Source organism: Panthera leo, chromosome D4, assembly GCF_018350215.1.
Source record: "Panthera leo isolate Ple1 chromosome D4, P.leo_Ple1_pat1.1, whole genome shotgun sequence".
Taxonomy (NCBI): Eukaryota; Metazoa; Chordata; class Mammalia; order Carnivora; family Felidae; genus Panthera; species Panthera leo.
Genome location: NC_056691.1, coordinates 26,696,628 through 26,716,516, shown reverse-complemented (window position 1 = coordinate 26,716,516; position 19,889 = coordinate 26,696,628). Strand labels below are relative to the sequence as shown.

At 36.3% G+C, this 19,889-nt stretch overlaps 1 protein-coding gene across 2 annotated transcripts in view; it reads right to left on the bottom strand.

The window, feature by feature from the left end:
- The window catches only part of NAA35 (N-alpha-acetyltransferase 35, NatC auxiliary subunit), a 91,700-nt gene that overhangs the window by 13,819 nt on the left and 57,992 nt on the right, over positions 1-19,889 (bottom strand). For both annotated transcript variants that reach the window (XM_042913101.1, XM_042913100.1), the window contains exons 12-14: positions 12,816-12,994; positions 8,640-8,699; positions 7,261-7,367 (exon numbers count right to left, since the gene is read on the bottom strand). In XM_042913101.1, the coding sequence (XP_042769035.1) occupies positions 7,261-7,367; positions 8,640-8,699; positions 12,816-12,994 (346 nt within the window). The remainder of the gene's footprint in view (positions 1-7,260; positions 7,368-8,639; positions 8,700-12,815; positions 12,995-19,889) is intronic.

Below are 19,889 nucleotides of genomic sequence, written 5' to 3'. Positions count from 1 at the left end.
TCCCAAAATTAGGATTTTAAAATTTAAAAATTCAACAGATGAAAAGATGCTCACTTGTAGTCTTGAAGGTCAAGGAAGAACTTTCTCACATCACAGCAAAAATGACAAGAGATAAATAAAGGAAAATTACTGATCGGAAGACTTGAGGCTTTAAGGACTGAGTTCCCGACAGGTGTAGCTGAAAATCAGACACGTACATTCTGGTAAAACTCTTAAATTCCAGAAAAACCAACCAACCAACCAACCAACCAACCCAAACAAAACCCAGAAACTTTACAATCTTCCAGAAGAAAGTGTCCAATCACTTAACAAAGCAAAAAAAGAATTAGATCAGGATCACATTTCTTATCTCTAACACTGGAATTCTAAAACAGTGGAATAACATTTACATATTACCATGCAATGAACTCTGTCATATATACAGTCAATTCCCGGTACTCATGATAGTTCTATTCTTTAAAGCTGCTGCAGACACTGGATTAGAGAATACGGCAACATTGCCGCTAGGGTAAAATACTGGGTTAGGTTCCTGCCAGCCACTGGTGACACCATCTTCATCAACTGATCACTACATGACCTTGCATTATGTGTTTAGAGATGCTTTATGTGATGTATATTGCCAATTCATTACCAAACTCATGGCTGAGTGAAGCTTATCTAACATACATATTCTCTCTGAAAGGCATGCCACAGCCTTCTTGTGCTAAGGGACACTAGACAGCGTATCATTACAGATGAAGGTCATTTGAAACTATGAAATCACCAACAAAAAGCACAAAAATGTGAAGAACATGGCACCTAATGAAGCTGTTCACAGTATAAGAACTGAAAAAGAAGGTACAGAGTTTCCTTATTCAGTACCGGGAGACTCTAAATTTTTTTTTTTTTTTTTTTTTGCTGCTCTGCCCATGTCCATGAATTCAGCGAAGCAGAGCAATGATTTGAAGGTTACAAATATATCTTAGCAAGTAAGCAAGATCTGCAAATATGGAATCTTCAAACAATGAAGGTTGAACTGTAACTAACCCTAAATAAGTAATAATAAAAGTGCTAAAGGAGACTGTTAAATAGAAAAGGGAAAGATGCAAATCAGACACAGACACTATTTCACACATATCAGATTGTCAAAAACTGAAGAGTCTGATTATGACAAAGCACAAAGTCTAAGAAAACTGGAATTCTTATACCCTGTTGTCTGGAATACAAATTGGTTAAATTATTTTGTAAAGCAATTTGGCAAAACTAGTGAGGTTGAAGATGCACGTACCCTACAATCAGCAATTAATTCCAGTTCTAAGTATAGACAGCCTATGTGCACAAGGAGACATATTCAAAGAAGTTCACTACAGCACTGTTTTCAATAGTAATAAATTAGAAAGAACTTAAATGCCCATTTATAGAGAAACAGCAAAACAAACTGCAACATATTCAAAGGGTGGATTTCAATGAACGAAGTATCAAACCTGTTGATTTCAAAACCCTAATGTTGAATGAAAAAATCATGTTGCAAAAGGATGTATACAGTGTGACAACATTTATGTGAAGTCTAAAAACATATAAAATAAATGGATGTATTATTTCTGGACACATATTTGGGTGAAGTGTATAAGCATTCATAAGAGACACAAGCTGTAGTGCACAGTGGACACCTCTAGGACCAGAGTGGGAGGAAAGGACTGGGTGGAGTGTTGGGGAGGGGGGGTGCGGGGAGTTGGATTTGAAATGGGAGCCAGCAGCTCTCAGAATGTGGCCCAGGTTCCCCCGGTGGGGGTGGTGACTTTGGGATGCTTTCTAGGGGACAAGGTCAAAACCATTCTCACAATAGCATTAGGATGTTATTCGCCTTTGGTATTCCTTCTCTCACAAGTGTACGGTAGGTGTTTCCAGAGTCTACATGGCATGCGTTAACAGACTGAAAGCAGAAGCAGGTCAAAATGATTCAGCTATCTTCTATTAGGACAGACAGAAAGCAGATCTACAAAAATGTAAAACTGCCACTTTTATCACTAATTTTTCTTAAAAACATGGTTGTCTTCCACAAAAATGTTTCGATTAATGTAATGGGTTTCCTATTTAAAAAAATTAATAAATATTTTTAAAGTATTGTTTTAATTTCTAAAACAGTAGGTAGCAATACACATGACCCATATAAACAAAAGCTATCTGGGTCTTTAATAACTTTTAAGAATGTAAAGGGGTCCCAAGACAAAAAAGCTTAAGCACTGCTGATCTAGATGTATTTCTAATAATTTAATTCGTGAAAATTAGCTACTCCTTGATACTCAAGCTCAGCTCTACTCTAGGACATGATGTTGCTGTCGGAAGCCCACAGCTCACTCCCTCAGTTCACTCACATTTCACCACGTGCTTTCTATAACTATGGCCTAAGAGAACTACCTATCCCCTTTATCTTTCTACAAACTCACATTATGTATTTGTCTACTGTTCAGTCTCTCCCACTGGATGCGAGGTGCCTTGTTAGCAGGTGTGTTCTTCTCTTCCCTAGAACCCAAAAAGGTTCTGGCCTGGCAACAGCAAGTACTAATTTATTATATTTATTACATAAGGGAACTGATAAAATTTATAAATTCATATAAATATGCATTAAGTATTTATCAAATTTTATCAATTCTCCAAAAGGTGAATATATAAAAACCAAAGAAAAATATTGTTTAAATGGATGGTAGTGTATGTCACTTACAAATCTGAATACTGGATGTATTTAATTACAAATTTTAAAATAATTTTTAAGTGTCTGTTTGCAGACGACATATTATGTAGAAAACCTAAAAATTCCATCAAAAAACTGTTGGACTACTTAACTGAGTAAAGTTGCAGGGTATAAAAAATCAATATACAAAAATTTGCTGTATTTCTATACACTGACAATAAACTATCAGAGAAATTAAGAAAGTAATCCCATGTATAAGAGCACCAAAAACAATAAAGTACTTAGGAACACATTTAACCAAGGAGGGGAAAGATCAGTACACTTTTGAAAACTGTAAGGCACTCGTGAAAGAAACTGAAGACACAAATAAACAGAAAGATATTCTGTGCTTTTGGACTGGAAGAATATTGTTAGGGTCGATCCTTACTGAAATTCAAATAGCATGTTTCACAGATATAGAGAAAACAACCCCAGAATTTATATGGGACCCCAAACACTCTGAAAACAAAGCAATCTTGAGAAAGAACAAAAAAGCTGGAGGCATCACATTCCCAGATTTCAAACTATACTACCAAAGTGACAGTATTCAAAACAGAATATTATTGGCATAAAAACAGACACATAGATCAATAAAACAGAATAGAGAGCCTAGGGGGGAAAAAAAAGCATGCATATATGGTCAATTAACTTTTGACAAAGAAGCCAAGAATATACAATGGTGAAACGACAGACTCTTCAATAAGTAAAACTGGGAAAACTGGACAGCCACATGTAAAAGAAATGACATTGGACCCTTACACCATACACAAGAATCAAATAAAAATGGATTAAAGACTCACTTTTGTATGTAAGATCTGAAGTTTCTGGTATATTAGAAGAAAACATAGGGGATCAAGATTTTTTGGTTTTGCACCAAAAGCAAAGGCAACAAAAGCAAAAATAAGCAGCGGGATTACGTCAAACTGAAAAGCTTCTGCTCAGCAAACAATCAACAAAATGAAAAAGCAACCTACAGAATGGGAGAAAATATTTGCAAACCACACGCCCAATAAAGGGTTAACCAGGGAAGGGCCAAGAAAATCCTGAAAAAGAATGTAGCCAGAGGACGTGTCTTAACAAGATATTAAAACTTAAGACAAAGCCACAATAATAAGAATCATCAAAAACAAAACAAAAAGAAAACACTATCATTGGAACTGGAAAAAAATTTCAATACATAAAGGATTTCCAAGTAAAATAAAGGTGGTCTTCTTTTAATCCAGTGGGAAATGATAGTTTATATTGTAAGTGATGCTCACCCAACAGACTACCTAGAAGGAAAATCAGGTTGAACTTCTATCTTCACACCACTTAATCTTAAATGCACAAGAATAAAAATCTTTGGACAAAACCTTGAACAAAAATCTTTGGAAGTGACTAAAGGTACAACCTATGTGCTGGGGAGATTACCTCCAACGAGAAACCTAAAATATTGGATAAAATTTAGTAGCAAAAACTACCACACAGAAGGCAAAAATTGTGATGCAAAAGAAAACTTAAGGAAAAAAAATCTGCAATGCCTATCACAAATGAAGGAGTTGAAAGATAATTTAGTCAGGACTTGTATACTATGAGGAGGTATATACTGTATGATAGATACTATTGTTTAACAATGTATATTAGATACTCATAATGTACAAACAGCTCATATAAATTTTCCAAAAAAGTAAACCACTTAAAAGTTAATGGGCAAAGGATATAAACAATTCATAGAAAAGTATTTCTAAATGTTCAATAAATATTGTATTAAATCCTCAAATTAAAGTAACAATGAGATATTGTTTCCTGCTAAACACACTGGAAAAAATTAAAAGGAGTTAGGGAATGTGCACTCTCATATACTGCTAACAGAAATACAAATTGTTACAATCTTTTAGAATGCAATCTGGTAATACCTATTATAAGTACACATGCCCCCATCCAGTAAACCCCAATGCACAGAATTCATTCACATTATGATATATTTGGCAACCATTATAAAGAATTAATTGGATCTACATCAGATCATTTGAAACACAAATTCATGATGTACCTTTGAGTGAGGGGGAAAAAAAGAATTTTAAAAACAAAAATTTTAAGAAAGCAATCCACAAAAAGTAATTAAAAGTTCATGATAAAAACAGCTTGTTTAACATGATCCCATTTACATAAAGTCAAATGTGTATCATACATCTATGTAGCAAAGATCTAAGGGATCTGAGAGATCTATAGTGATGGTCATCAAAATGTTACCTCAAGGCTAAGACTTCAGGGGATTTTTATTATTTTTCACATTTTATGCACTGTCTAAACTTCAAACACGACCATATATTTATATAATAATATAAACATAATATTATATAATAATATAAACAACCAGCTTCTGGTTTCTTTTTTTTTTTAAAGCAACTTATTTACCTTCTTATTCCTTTCCTTCCCCTGCTGAATCAGTTGTCAAGTCCTATTAATTTTACCTCTGAAATGTTCCTCAGGTCTGTCTTCTTTATAATCCCAGAGTTTAATCCTTTATCATTTCTTGCCTGTAGTACCGAATTAGCCTACCTCAACACTTTGCCTCCTTTATCACTGCCAGTTTGCTTCCTATTAAAAACTACGCACCATAAAAAAAATACATACTATCCTATGCTAATTTCCTCCTAAAAACCTGAGCACTTCCTCACTGACCATAAAGACCAAATTTTACCAAAGCATTCAAAACTCGTAAGTCCCAAACTATCTTAACCATCCAACTGCCATTTATTTATTCACTCATTCAACAAAGATTCATCATGTGCTGTGTGCTAGACAGTGTTCTTGCACCTGTGATACATTAGTGAACAAAGAGCCAAAACGACCTGCCCTGACCTCGTAGAGTTCATATTCTAACGGGAGTGGGGGGAGGACGAGAGGGAAATAAAAAATGAATACAGTGAAGAATTATGTAGTGTATATATACAGCACATAAGCACAGTGAAGGAGCAAATTATACAGCAGGTAGGAAGATCGTTGTTACAGGAGAGAGAACTATATACAGCCCAGTGCTGGGCTGAGGCAGGGGAGAGGTTGTACTTCTTAAACAGTCTGATCAAAGCAGTCCTGACGGAGATGAAGTTAAACAGACTTGAAGGCGGTGAGGCAGTCAGTCTTGGGGATTTCTGAGTAAAATGTCCTCCACCTCAGACTCTGTGTAAAGGTTGTAGGGTGAGAGTGAGCCTGTATGTTCCTGGAATAGCAAGGAGGGCAGTGTGGCTGATGGGGGGAGTGGGGTAAGAGATGAGGCCAGAGAGGCATCAGGACAGGAGTCTAGACCAGAGTGTATGGGACCTCCTAGGCTCAATCATAAGGACCGTGGCTTTTATTGTGAATGAAACAGGGAATATAACCAACACTGAGGCTGCCTGGGAATTTACCTCCTCCCAGGGTCAGTCCTTAATGGACTCGTACGTGGGTAAATTCTCAGACTCCTTTGTTTTATCCCTAACAACTCTGAGGTGCTACCCACACTATCTCCAGAGCTCCCCACCAGGACATAACCAGAGTTACTTTCCCTGAAGTATACCTCTGCACGGTTTTTTTTCCTTTGCATGTCCCACTTGCCAACAACACTGCTGGTTTCTCCTGGGAACATTTTTTTTTTTTTTTTCTTTTAAAGTTCATTTATTTATAAAGAGAGAGAAAGAAAGAGAGACAGAGAGACAGGGAGGGAGGGAGGGAGGGAGGGAGGGGCAGAGAGAGAGAGAAAGGGAGAATCTCAAGCAGGCTCCACACTGCCAGTGCAGAGCTCAATGAGGGGCTTGATCTCATGAAGTGTAAGATCATGACCTGAGCTGAGGTCAAGAGCTGGACGCTTAACTGACTGAGCCACCAGGCGCTGCTCCTGGGAACACTTTCTAAGTCTCAGGATCTGCTTCTGAGAAACCCAAGTTAAGAGAGGAGAAAGTTTTATGTGAGATGTGGCATGATTTATTCAACAAATTGAATGCTGAACCACTAACTGTTCCTAAAATACACAATTCATATGCTCATGTCTTTAGACATGCTGGTTTCTTTGCTAAGAAATAACAACACCTTTCTTCCGTCCCCTTTGGAAAAGCTTTATTCCTTTTCTAAAATGCCAACACAAATGATGATTTCTTGCTGTATGAAATCCTTTCCAGCCTCTTATTAAAGCAACATGTTTCTATCAGAACATAATTTAAGAAATAATTATCTGCATTTTCTATTTTTATCTAGACTCAGATCATTAAGAGACCTTATCTGATTTTTTATAATTACTCCCAAAGTGCTTACCTAACACAGTGCTTTGCACACAGTAAGAATCAATGCAACTTACTGTATTTGATAATTCCTTGTAAGGTTTTCTTCTCATATTGAGCCTAATGTCAACCTCACAAAAACTTTAGTTTAAATCTAAATAATATGCAGCAGAAATCAATTAATTTTACTATGAGTTTTTTATTTTCTGCATGAAGATGTGATTCCAACAGTTTTTATGCCTTGGCTGTAAACGAGCACAGAGACCTGGGGCTTTTAAGAAATGTACACACTATGAAAAGTCTCACAGTACTTACTTTGGGGAGAGCACCGGAGGACTGACAAAAGACCGAAGTGCATCTTTCACCATGTCTTGCATGAGATGGGTTCCAAAGACCTTTTTGTTATCCACCAGGAAAGTAGTCTTAAAACAAATGTTATGTATTAGCAATGCTGTCAAAATCTTGACATATTGTACATATAACTGTCATTACTGTGACATGAACACAACAGAAGAGATTAAAGCATTTAACAGATGATTTAACAGATCATTCAAGTTCTCTGTTTCTTCATGAGTTTTGATAGCGTCCTTCAAGAAATTGGTCCATTTCATCTATGATTTTGAATTTATGGACACAGAGTTGTTTATAATATTTCCCATATATCCTTTTACAGACCCTTTTGGAGTCTGCAGTGGTCCTTTCTTTTTTCATTTGTGGTATTATTAATCTGTACTATACCTTCTTTTTTTTCTTGTTCTGCCTGGTTAGAGGTTCTTCAATTTTACTGATATGTTCAAAAGAATCAGGATTTTAGTTACATTAATTTTCTTTACTGTTTACCTGTTTCCTATTTTACTGATATCTGCTTTTATCTGTAGTATTTCTTTTCTTCTGCCTGCTTTGAGTTTCATTTGCTCTTTTTTTTTTAAAGCAGAAGCTTAAATTTTCAGAGCTTTCTTTTTAAAAAAATTTAATTGAAGTATAGTTGACATACAGTATTATATGAGTTTCAGATGTAGAACACAGTGATTCGACAATTCTATATACCAGGAAATGCTCACCATGGTAAGTGCAGTTACCATCTGTCACCAAAGTTATTACGATACTATTGACTATATTCCACATCCTGTACTTTTCACCCCCGTGACCTATTTATTTTATAACTGGAAGTTTGTATCTCTTAATCCCCTTCACTTATTTCACTCATTCCCCTATCTCCAACCCCTCTGGCAACCATTTTCTTTTTTTTCTCATATAAACATTTAATCCTATAAATTTTCCTCTAAGCACTGCTTCAGTTATATCCCACAGAATCTGTATGTTATATTTTCATTTTCATTCAGTTCAAAATATTTTCAAATTATCCTCAAGACTTCTTTGGCTCAAGGGTTGTTTAGAAGTGTGTTAATTTCCAAATATTTGGAAAATATTTATGGATTACTAGTTTCACTGCAAAATAGAGAGCATACTTTGTATGATTTCAACTGATTTTAAATTATTAAGGTTTGTTTTATAGTCCAGCGTATGGTCTTGGTGAATGTCTAATATTCCAATATTTCTCTCACAAAAATGTAACACTAACTGTTGAACATCCTTTAAAAGCATCTACTTTTGTTCCAGCAATCAATAAAACAATGTCAACACACAAATAATTTGATGTTTAAAGAAGTATTTCAATACTATGTAGAACTTACTTGTAATAGAGATCTTGAAAGAACACAAGGAGATTGTTCACTAAATTCACAGAAAAAATCCTGATACACACAGAAAAAGTAATGTCATTAATAGATTAATAAAAGCCAGAAATGTTTTATTTAGCATGCAATTTTTATCAGACCTTCTGCAAATTAAATACTAGTAGAATTAAAATATGACAAAGAGCTAAGAATCATTTCTATAGGAATTGTCTAATTGTATCAATAGGACGATGGAGGATTTTGGAGCCTAATTTTTTTTTTAACTGAACAACAGTCAGTTGTGTATACAAATATTATGTATGCACACCATGAAAATAATAGTACCAATAATAATTTCCTAACTAATGGTAGAAGTTTACTTCCTACTTCACAGAAATAAATACCAAGTAACCAGGCCAACTGGATTCATATAACTGTTCCTGAAAGATATGCTTAGAAAACTATATATGGGTTTATACATAGATAAAAGAAAAAAGCTCAGAAAATACACTAAAATGTTAACTTCTGTAGATTATATAGGGTAGTAGTTACCTATCATTTTCATATTTTTCTGTATTTTCCAGACTCATGATCCTCAATTTAAAGGGGTGCTCTGCCAAATCCTACCAAGTTTCTCTAGTCAATTCACTTTTTTAACAATTAACTTTTATACCTTGCTCACACTTTTCAAAGTGAATGTTCTCCACACAGATGTCCTCCCATTTAACATTACAAAGAAAATTAAGTCATCTATCCAGCAGGCAATCCTCTGCTTCAGCCTGAATGTTATCACTGAACCCACATTTGTACCTAGATCCTACCTTGCCCACTTTAACAATGGAGGCCCCCCAACTTGCACTACACACTGCATTCCTTCCGGTCTTATCAGAACATTACACATGGTCAATAATCCATCCTTGTTTTTCCCTGATATTTAAGTTCTCCCTTTCTGCCATATCCTCCCCATTTACATTTAAGTAAAATTTTCTCCCATCTTTAAAAAGAAAAATACTGTCACATGCTCCCACATTTCACTCTCAACCACTGCCTTCTCAGCCAAACTTTCTAAAGGAGTTGGCTGCATCATCTCTCCTTATTCAAAGGCCCCCCTCATCAACACAAGCTAGCCTGGCTCTTCACTCTAGTCACCACTGTTGTCTGACATCAAATCCAATCAACATCTGTTTTGGACTTTATTCACCTCTTTCATCTGACCTCTCAGCAGTATGTGACAGGACTTCCTTTTTGAAAAACCTTTTAACTGACTTCCATGAGTTTCTTCCTCTGTGGTCACTTCTCAGTCTGCTCTGTAGGTTCAAAGTTTAGTTCCAGACTATTTTTCTTTTCTCAAGCTATATACTTTTTCCCTCACAATCTTCTCTGTATTCATGCTTCCTTTGATTACTACTTGTAATAGTTCCAAAATTATATATTGAACACAGACTTCTAAGTTCTATCCATATAATCAATACCTAATTCAATATCTCTACATAAATATTTCAAAGGTACCTCAAAATCGGCCTTACTAAGACCCTCAGTTGACTAAGGGTCTTTGAGAGTTTCCCCATTTCGGTAAGCAGCACCAGTGTGTATCAAGGTTTGCAAGTCAGAAACCCTGGGCCTTCCTGAAAGCTCTCTCATGTCCCATATTTTAATTCATCACCAATACGCTATCAATTTTAGTTCATACATAGCTCCTCATGTATGTCTGACATGACAACCTCATGTCACCTCCCTGCCATCCTTCTATTCTCTCTCCCTTGAACTGCAGTAACGGTCTCTTAATTTATTATCCCCCTGTGTTTACCCTGTTCCTTTCCAATCTTTTCTCTACAGTCAACCACATCTCCCAAACTGTTAATCCATTTATTTAACTGCCCCACCCATATTCACCCATGTGAAAATGCAGAAACATGCAGACCATAAACTACAGTCATAACTGACATCTTGATATTTGTTATTCCAGTATTTGAAAAACTGAACTTCGCTGTGTCTGACCATCACTTCTGTGTGACAATGTATAAAATGGGTAAAGTATTTTTGAAACATGACTTGACATTCACAAACATTTCCTTATGTCAATATTTTTCTATAACATGCTTTTTAACGGCACTGTGGCATATATTCTACACATACCCACAGGATGGATAGTGGTATCACCAGTGTTTCTAGTTTTTCAAGATTACAAATGATGACGCACCAAATACCTCTTTAGTTCATCTTCGCAACATATCTTAAATGATTTTCTTATGCTAAATCTCTAGAATGGGAGTTGCTGGGTCAGGATATACACTATTTTTAAGACTTCTGAGAGAGACAGCCACAGGAGTATAGGAGAGCTACTATTTCCCTCCATCAACATTAAATATTGCTATACTTTTCAATCTAGTTGTTATAAACTGCATTTCTTCAATTACTAGTAAGGTTATACCTTTTTCACATTTACTTCCTTTTCAGTGTGTATGCTCATGTCCTTTCCCAATTTTCCACTGAGATGTACTCTTTATCTGAACAGTGACTGGTTTCTTAGGCAGAACTACCAGACTGTTTGGTTCCTTCTCCCTCTAACTTTAATCTTTTCCTCTATTCTTAGCCTCAACTACTCCCTACCTCCCCTCATCCCCACAACACGTATTCCTGTCCCAAGTGCTCCAGGGAGCCAGATTCTTCTCCTTCTATGCCCTCTTCATGTCCAGTGCTGGAAGTGCAGGCCTGACTCCCCCAGCTATGGTGTGTCATTCAGCATTCAACTTTCCGACAAGGCAATCCATAACTTTCTGCCAGAACGTCAAATTCCAACTGTTGCATTATTCTTATTCCAACTCACATTGATCAATTTCTTTTCAAAAATCTTACAATTAATCTGAACACAAATATACATTTACATAATTAAGAATCAAAAAAGGAGATATAGCAGAAGAATAAGAAAGTCTCTAACTCCTGATATGCCACTAACCAATCATCTATTTTGGTTACAAGCCCTCTAAGCCTTAACTTTGTTTACCTATACGATGAACTGTAAAATGAACTGGGTTATGTTTATGATCTTTTCAACCTTTAAGATTCCATGATTCTTATGACAGAATAAGGACAAAACTACAAAAAAAAAAAAAAAAAAAGGCAAACAGAAATGAGGTAACAAAGACACAAACAGGGGAAGTTTCACTAAGCAATGAAGACTCATACTGGTGTTAATGACAAAGAATTAGAAGGGAAAACAAAGTTATTACAAGAAAAAGCATAAACAAAAGCACAAATCTTTGCTGACCATGAAAAAATATATTCCAGAGGCTGCTGCTCAATTCCAGGAATGTAAATGAGATAATAATCATCTCCAGGAATACAGGAACAGAAGCAGCCTAGAACCAACAAGGAAGACCTCACAGGGAAAATGACACGGGCTAGGAATTACGTATCTCTATGCAGAGTTGTGCAAAATAAATTAGTGTGCTTATGTCTAAATAACAACAGTATTATTCTGCATATTTTCTACCTTCCTAACATTGCTTTTCTATATTTTAACCCATAAAGAAGATTAATCCAAAATATGTAAAAATGTATATACTCTTCAACCCAGCAGCTTCATGGTTTAGGATTATAACTTAAGGAAGAAGGAAGCAGATGATACAAAGGTTTACTTACAAAAATGTTCACATTAGTATCGTTTATAACATTAAAACGCTGAAAAGGGCCTCAATATAATATGAATGAACTGGTAAAAATTGTGATCTATGTTTACAATGGAATACCATGTAGCCAATTGAATAACACAGAAATATGTTTATTTGTTGACATGAAAAGAAAGATGTTCATGATATAGAGATTAGTGATAAAAGAAAGCAGGTTAATAAGCACCACGATCTAAGTTTTATATGAAAATATACATGTATACATGCATGTACATATGTATGTGTATACACACAAAAGTTTTGAAGACAGAATCCAGGGTTTAAATTCCCATTCTTCAAACTTGGGTGAATTATCTAGACTTCAGTCTTTTAATCTCTAAGATGGATAGTATATAATCCTTGTGAAGATTAAATAGAAAAATACAGACAATACATATACAACACTTAATCCTCCAGCTATCAAAGAAAGCAAACAATATTATTTATCCATGGGACAGTCTAAAAAGTGATAAACTATTCTGTTGTTCAATCAAAATCATAATCCAAAACAGAGATTTGTACTTACCAGAATACAATGTAAATTTGTTAAATTGACCACCTCACAAACAGTTTTTATTCTATCTATTAATCTTGCAAAATAGTTGACCATTTCTTCCCTTTTAATTATTTTTGCATATCGAGGGAAGGTAGGTGGAAGTAGCCTCTGGTTAACAAGGGGTTCAAAACCCATCATAATTGGATGATCTAAAAAGAAAAAAAGTTAAGATTTTTCAATGTTTTGCTGAACTTTAATCCTCAAATACTAGTAAATATGAAAAGAGGCCAATTTCAAAAGCATCTCCAAATTCTTGTGACAGTATTTTCTAAATGAATTTTATAATTTACACATATCTACACATGTGCATTTTTAAAAATGAGATAAGCAGATTTAATAACCTGAAAATTATACTTCCCATCTACAAGTAATCGGTAGTAGTGATGGAAAGAAAGGGGTTGCTACCTCAAAATTAACTACAAACCATGAATAAGATAAAATAGGGTGAATATATTCCCTCAAAAAAAAGGGCAATGCTGTATTAACTATGAGATTGTGAAAAAAGGTAAAATGGGAACATAAATTTTGGCTGTCTTCCCTTCAATTACTGAACAGCAGAATCAACTCAAACTTAGCTACATAATAATGCAAACTTAGCTCCCACCCCAATGAATCTGGAATGCATTTGATACTGACGTTAATTATGGAAATTCACAGTGCTTTAAAGAAAATAACCCATTACTAAAGACCTAAGGGTGATTTCCTCTTTCCCATTTTCTGTCCACTGGTGACACCACTTTTCACACTAGCGCAAGGCTCCAAACTAAGTCTCTGTCAACTTGAAATCTAAAATGAGGAAGTATATAAAGTGAGAATTAAGAATTTGGGATTCAGGGGCGCCTGGGTGGCTCAGTCAGTTAAGCATCTGACTTCGGCTCAGGTCATGATCTCGCAGTCTGTGAGTTTGAGCCCCACATCGGGCTCTTTGCTGACAGATCTGGAGACTGCTTCAGATTCTGTGTCTCCCTCTCTCTGCCCCTCTCCCACTCATGCTCTGTCTCTTTCTCTCAAAAATAAATAAATTAAAAAAAAAAAAAAAGAATTTGGGTTTCAAAGTTCTCTTGCTGTACTACAAATAGGCTATAAACTAGGAAAAAAAATAGCTTCAGATGTTAATGAAAGATAAAATTAAGCTAAGCAAGCATCATTATTAAAAGACTGATACTTAACCAAATTATAATAACGCTCTGTGACATACATAATTATTCCTGCGTATCAAGCAAATAAAGATGTTCCCCAGGGTTTCTGGCCTTCTTCCTCTCCTCCATACTTAAGTCCTCCCGGGTTGAAGGTATTTATTGTTATATAAATTTCAGTTTAACTAAATCGTTAGCCCACAATCTTTCTTCTGAGCTCCAAATCGGATTTCTAACTGTATAATGGACATTTCTACCTTGGTTCCCCACCTCATGTCAAAAGGCCCATGTCCAAAAACTGCCATGATCTTGCCCCAAACACTGCATCTCTTTATATTCCTTGTAGTCCCTTTCTCAGTAAAATGACCCACTGCCCTTACAATTGCTTAGGCCAGAAACCTCCTTGTCTGCTTTATTTAATCAGTGCGTAAGTCTTAAAGTAGTCTACATCCTAACATCCACTGACCATCCCCCCTCTTCACTCTTTTTTTTTTTTTAAGTTTACTTATTTATTTTGAGAGAGACAAAGACAGTGTGAGTGGGGGAGGGGCAGAGAGAGACAGAATCCCAAGCAGGCTCCATGCTGTCAGTGTGTGAGGAGGGAGATGATTCATTTTCAGAAATACCAAATACAAGCTGTGCTGTCTAGTTAACGGTAGGTTTACAGACTATTGGAAATATGTATGAACCCCCCTCCCCCAGCCCCCACCCCAACAGTAGAGTCCCAAACCCTTAGACATTTCACTTCTGGTTCTTCCCCTCTCCATTTTGTGGGCTTATTTTTGCTCATGAGCATGAGCCATAGAACAAAGGGAGGGGGGACTGAAAGTCTCTGCATCACCTCAGGGAATAAATTTGTTCTAATCAGACTACTTTTTGCCTTACATGGGCAAAGGCCATGTCTGAGTAAGTCTGTAGCCTCTGTAGTGCTCAGCCAATAAGGAACCAAGGGAGGGACTTACATGCTAGGAGATAAAATGTCTGCTGTGACTGCCCCAAGTGTGCCTGTCCATCAGACACCAGTTCTTGCAGGAACCTTGATTAAAGCCTCACTTCGGGGCGCCTGGGTGGCGCAGTCGGTTAAGCGTCCGACTTCAGCCAGGTCACGATCTCGCGGTCCGTGAGTTCGAGCCCCGCGTCAGGCTCTGGGCTGATGGCTCGGAGCCTGGAGCCTGTTTCCGATTCTGTGTCTCCCTCTCTCTCTGCCCCTCCCCCGTTCGTGCTCTGTCTCTCTCTGTCCCAAAAATAAATAAAAAACGTTGAAAAAAAAATTAAAAAAAAAAAAAAAAAAAAAAAAAGCCTCACTTCACTGTGCTCCCAGTCTCTGCATCCCTCCTTTATTGGATCAGTGGGCTTATTTCTCACAAGTGTGGTTCTGACACGGGATTTGAACTCAGGAAACCATGAGATCATAACCTAAGCTGAAGCCAAGAGTCGCCAAGACACTTGACTGAGCCAACCAGACGCCCCTCCCCACTCTTCACTTTTACTACCACTGTAAAAGCCTAACTCATTCCCCTACACTGAATGTTCCCTCATTAATTAATCCTATATGCTGCCACCTCAATTGTTTTATCTAAAATTACAACCTGATTTCATTCCCCTAATCCAAAAATTCTGTTGACTCCCTGTTATATACAGTACAAAGTGTCTGACAGGGCATTGGAAGGTACTTTACAATTTCCTGTCACTCCTGTAGGGAAAAAAAATCTGTATTCCAATGGAAAACTATGCATTGTCAGATCAATTCAAGGCAGCTATTTTACAAATCTACAAATGGTAGGTAACTGACAAGAGACATGCAAAGACTCACCTGACTTCCTCCCAACTCTACAGAAGAGTTCTGCCTCCAGTTATAATTTATTTCAACATTCTGATGCTTCATATAAATTTGAAAGTTTTAAAACTTTTCTATCTAGTTATTTCACTGAATGAGTTTAATAAAATCCTAAACACATGTTCACTGTTGTATCTGTCGGACAGTCACAGTTCTTTTTACTTTTTTCTGAAAATCATCTTTTAACACACTCTATTCCCTAAGCACCATAAACTATAATCAAGCACAATGACTTGGAAGTATCATGCTCTTTATGGCTCTTTACTTAGACACTAACTATTCTTTCTGCCTATAAAGTCTACCCCTTATTCTTAGCCTGAGAGATCTGCGATAGCTTCAGTTCCCTCTCTTGCTAAGTCCTCCCCCAAGTATTGTGTACATAGGCTGCTAAGTGTAATCCACGTGGGATTACATCATTTCTCCCTGGCTCTTTTGAAAGCAATAACTGGCTTGTGTCCCAAACACCGAAATACCTGGCTCATTATAGGCAATGGATACATGCTTTCTGAATGACAAGATTTGCATACTCAAAATAAAATGAAAGACTGTTACCACTATAAAGAACAGTTGGAATTTCTCATTTACAACATTTCATTTAAAACCAAGGTAAATGTAGTAATGAGGATGCTGCAAGAAGCTTTGTTACCATACCAATACATTTTGGGATTTAATAATAAATGCACAGAATCTAAATACCTAATAAATAGTACATTAAATGGTATATTATCCTTATTATCCTTATTTTCCCTGAAAGCATGCTAATTTTCATCTGAAATTATTACCCAGAAATATTCTTAAGGTTTATTTACTTTCATTACTATTTTTTTAAGTTTACTTATTTATTTTGAGAGACAGAGAACACATGTGAGTGCAAAGAGGGGAGGGGCAGAGACAGAATCTCAAGCAGGACCCACACTATCAGCCAAGAGCCTGACGTGGGGCTTGAACTCACGAACACTGAGATCATAACATGAGCCGAAATCAAGATGCTTAACTGACTGAGCCACCCAGGTGCCCCTATTTATTTACTTCTGAGACAGAAAGAGCATGCATGCAAGTGCATGAGCAGGGGAGGGGGACGGACGGACACACACACACACACACACACACACACAGGGAGGGCAGGAGAGAATCCCAAGCAGGCTCTGTGCTCAGCATGGAGCCCCATGCACGGCTTGAGCCCACGACCATGAGATGGCGATGTGAGCTCAAATCAAGAGTTGGACACTTAACCGACTGAGCCACCCAGGTGCCCCAATATTCTTATTCTTAATACACATATTTTAAGGTTTTAAACCACATTTAGAAGATATAGCCACTCATGAAAATCTACACTACCATGAAAAGAAGGAAATATTAATGGGAAATGGATACCACATACAGTATATTTTTCATTACATTTTTATACAAATTTAAAAATGCAACATACAGCATCCCTGACCTCTACCCACTAGATGCTAGTAGAATCCCCACAATTGGGAAGACCAAAAATGGGTCCGGACATTGCCAAATGTCCTAGGAAGCCCCAGTTGAGAAACACGGGTCTAGACAAATACAATAAGCAAATTTAATTCAGTGTGGATAAGCTCAGGATGTAAGAAGAGCATCTAATCCATGATAAAATTAGACGAAAGACTGACAAGAGTAAAATCTAAGGAAAGACTCAAATGATATTAGTAAAATATTAGTCAGAAAAAAGTATTCCAAGCATATCAAAAGCCTAGAAGGACAGAGAATATAGCTCCTGTTCTTTTTTCCATAAGGCACTGTAACTTTCCAAGTTGTAATTTCTCCAATCTCAGGGAGTAAAAATATATGCATCTGAACAGAAAGGGGACAAAGTCCCTATGCATAAAGCTAGAAGTTACCTGTATGCTTCTCTCCATTTTCCACATATATTTAAACTCTTCCCCCCACCCCCCATTTCTCTGGACCTAGTCCTCGTTAATGGTTAAAATGATTCCTAGTAACTATTTTTATGTCTCAGCTGTTGCCGAATCTCATGCATAAGAACTCTGTGACTGTCCTGTAGACATGGTAACCCATCTGAACAGAGAAGAACAGAAGTGCTGAGGTAGAAAAGACTGAAGAAGCTGCTCAGAACAGAGAGCAGTTGAGCAGGAGAGGGGCTAAGAGTAAGGTGGGAGTTTGCACCTGGTTTCCTGTCAACCTAACCTGTGAAGTGTTACAAGAAGTTTTACCACATCCAAACCTCTCCTGGAATAAAATGCTCTAACATTTTCTCACTATACGTCATGTATCTTCTCTACCACAATTTACCTCACACTGTCTTCTGTTAAAATAACCTGAAGAGCCTTTACTAAATGAGTCTGAAAAAAAGGTAATTCACATTACTTTCCACCCAGTGTGGGCTATGCTTAATCAAGTTTTCCTGAATTGAACTGGACAAACCAAACAAGATACTTCTAGTCTCTTTTCTGATGTTCCAAGTCTGCAGATGTACAAAAAATTATCTTGGTTTTCCAGTTAAAATATTTCATACATAAAATGCTTCCTAGTACAAGAATGCCAAATAAGAGGATTTTCCCCTCCCACTAGGACTCTTTTAAAAACAAAGTAATAAAGTCTAATTGCTACTTTCAAAACATACAGCACACTGGATTAGAGTGTTTTAGATTACTAAAATTCTTGTTTGATAACCGGTCATTATCAATAGCAGAAAAGTACTACAAATAGTACAAGGTTCTTAGGTCAAAGATTTATAGTAACAATATACTTTAACAAATTAAGTTATCCTAAAATTAATTAGATGCCATAATTAAAGATCCAGAAATATATTAGTCAAGAGATAGAGATAATATATCATTTTTCAGACATCTCTCCCCAAGTTACATAGACAGTGTAGACTTCCTGAAACAAGCTTTGGATGCTCTGAAGTTGGAAGGAATTCTAGAAAACAATGCAGAAGCTGCTAAGGATTTGTTAAGTGATGCTGCACTTCTTGGCTACATGATTTCCTTTTATAAAATGATTAACATTATGTTATGTGAAACAAGGCAGACAAAAAGGACAAATCTTGCATGACCCCACTTACATACAACAAAAAGCAAGTCTCCAGAGCAGAAATAAATGGAGACCCCATTCCCATAACAGAAAATATCAATGAAATTGCTAGCTGGTTTTTTAAAAGATACACAAAACCAAGAAACATTTAACTATACAATCTTTATCTTTTTATTGGAGATTTTAGTCCATTTACATTTAAAGTAACTACTGACAGTTACAGACTTACCATTTGTTATTTTGTTAATTGTGTTCTATTTTGTAATTCCTATGTTCCTTTTTTTCCTTGTTCTCTCCCATTGGTATTTGGTGATTTTCTATAATGATATGCTCTGATTTCCTTTCTCTTTACACTTTGTATTTCTACTATAGGTTTTTGCTTTGTGGTCACCACAAGGTTTGCAAAAAACATATCTGTAACAGTCTATTTTAAGTTGATAACTTCAAACACATAACAAAACTTCCGCCCCCATTTCGTTTTTGATGTCACAATCGGCATCTTTTCACAATGTGTATCCAATTAAATTACTGTAGGTACAGATATTTTTTAATGCTTTTAACCTTCATACTACAGTTACAAGTGATTTACTCATCACCATTGCAGAGCTGGAGTATTCTGAATATAACTACGTATTTACTTTTACCAGTGAGTATTATACTTTTATTTACCTTTTTTTCCCTCTCAGTTGATAATTTCATTTTATGTCTGTTTTAAAAGAATTAATGATATTTTTCTTTAGCCCTGGTTGCTTAAATGCAACTGTGGCCATATTTAAGGGATCTCTAAAAGGTTATCCGGGTTTTATTGATTTATGTGGTCCCAACAATAAACTCAAAAGTTTATGACAAATAGAGGTTCTGATGACCTGTGTTTAAGTACTTTAGGTGCAGTTATACTGAAAGTCGAATTTGTTTGAAATCCTTAAAAGGTTCCTCTGAATTTTCAAATGGTGCTTGTTATAGCTAACATTGTTACACGCATGCATTGAATACCTGTTATCCAAGCATATATGTTCTACTTTTTTACCACTGCTTTTTATACTTTCT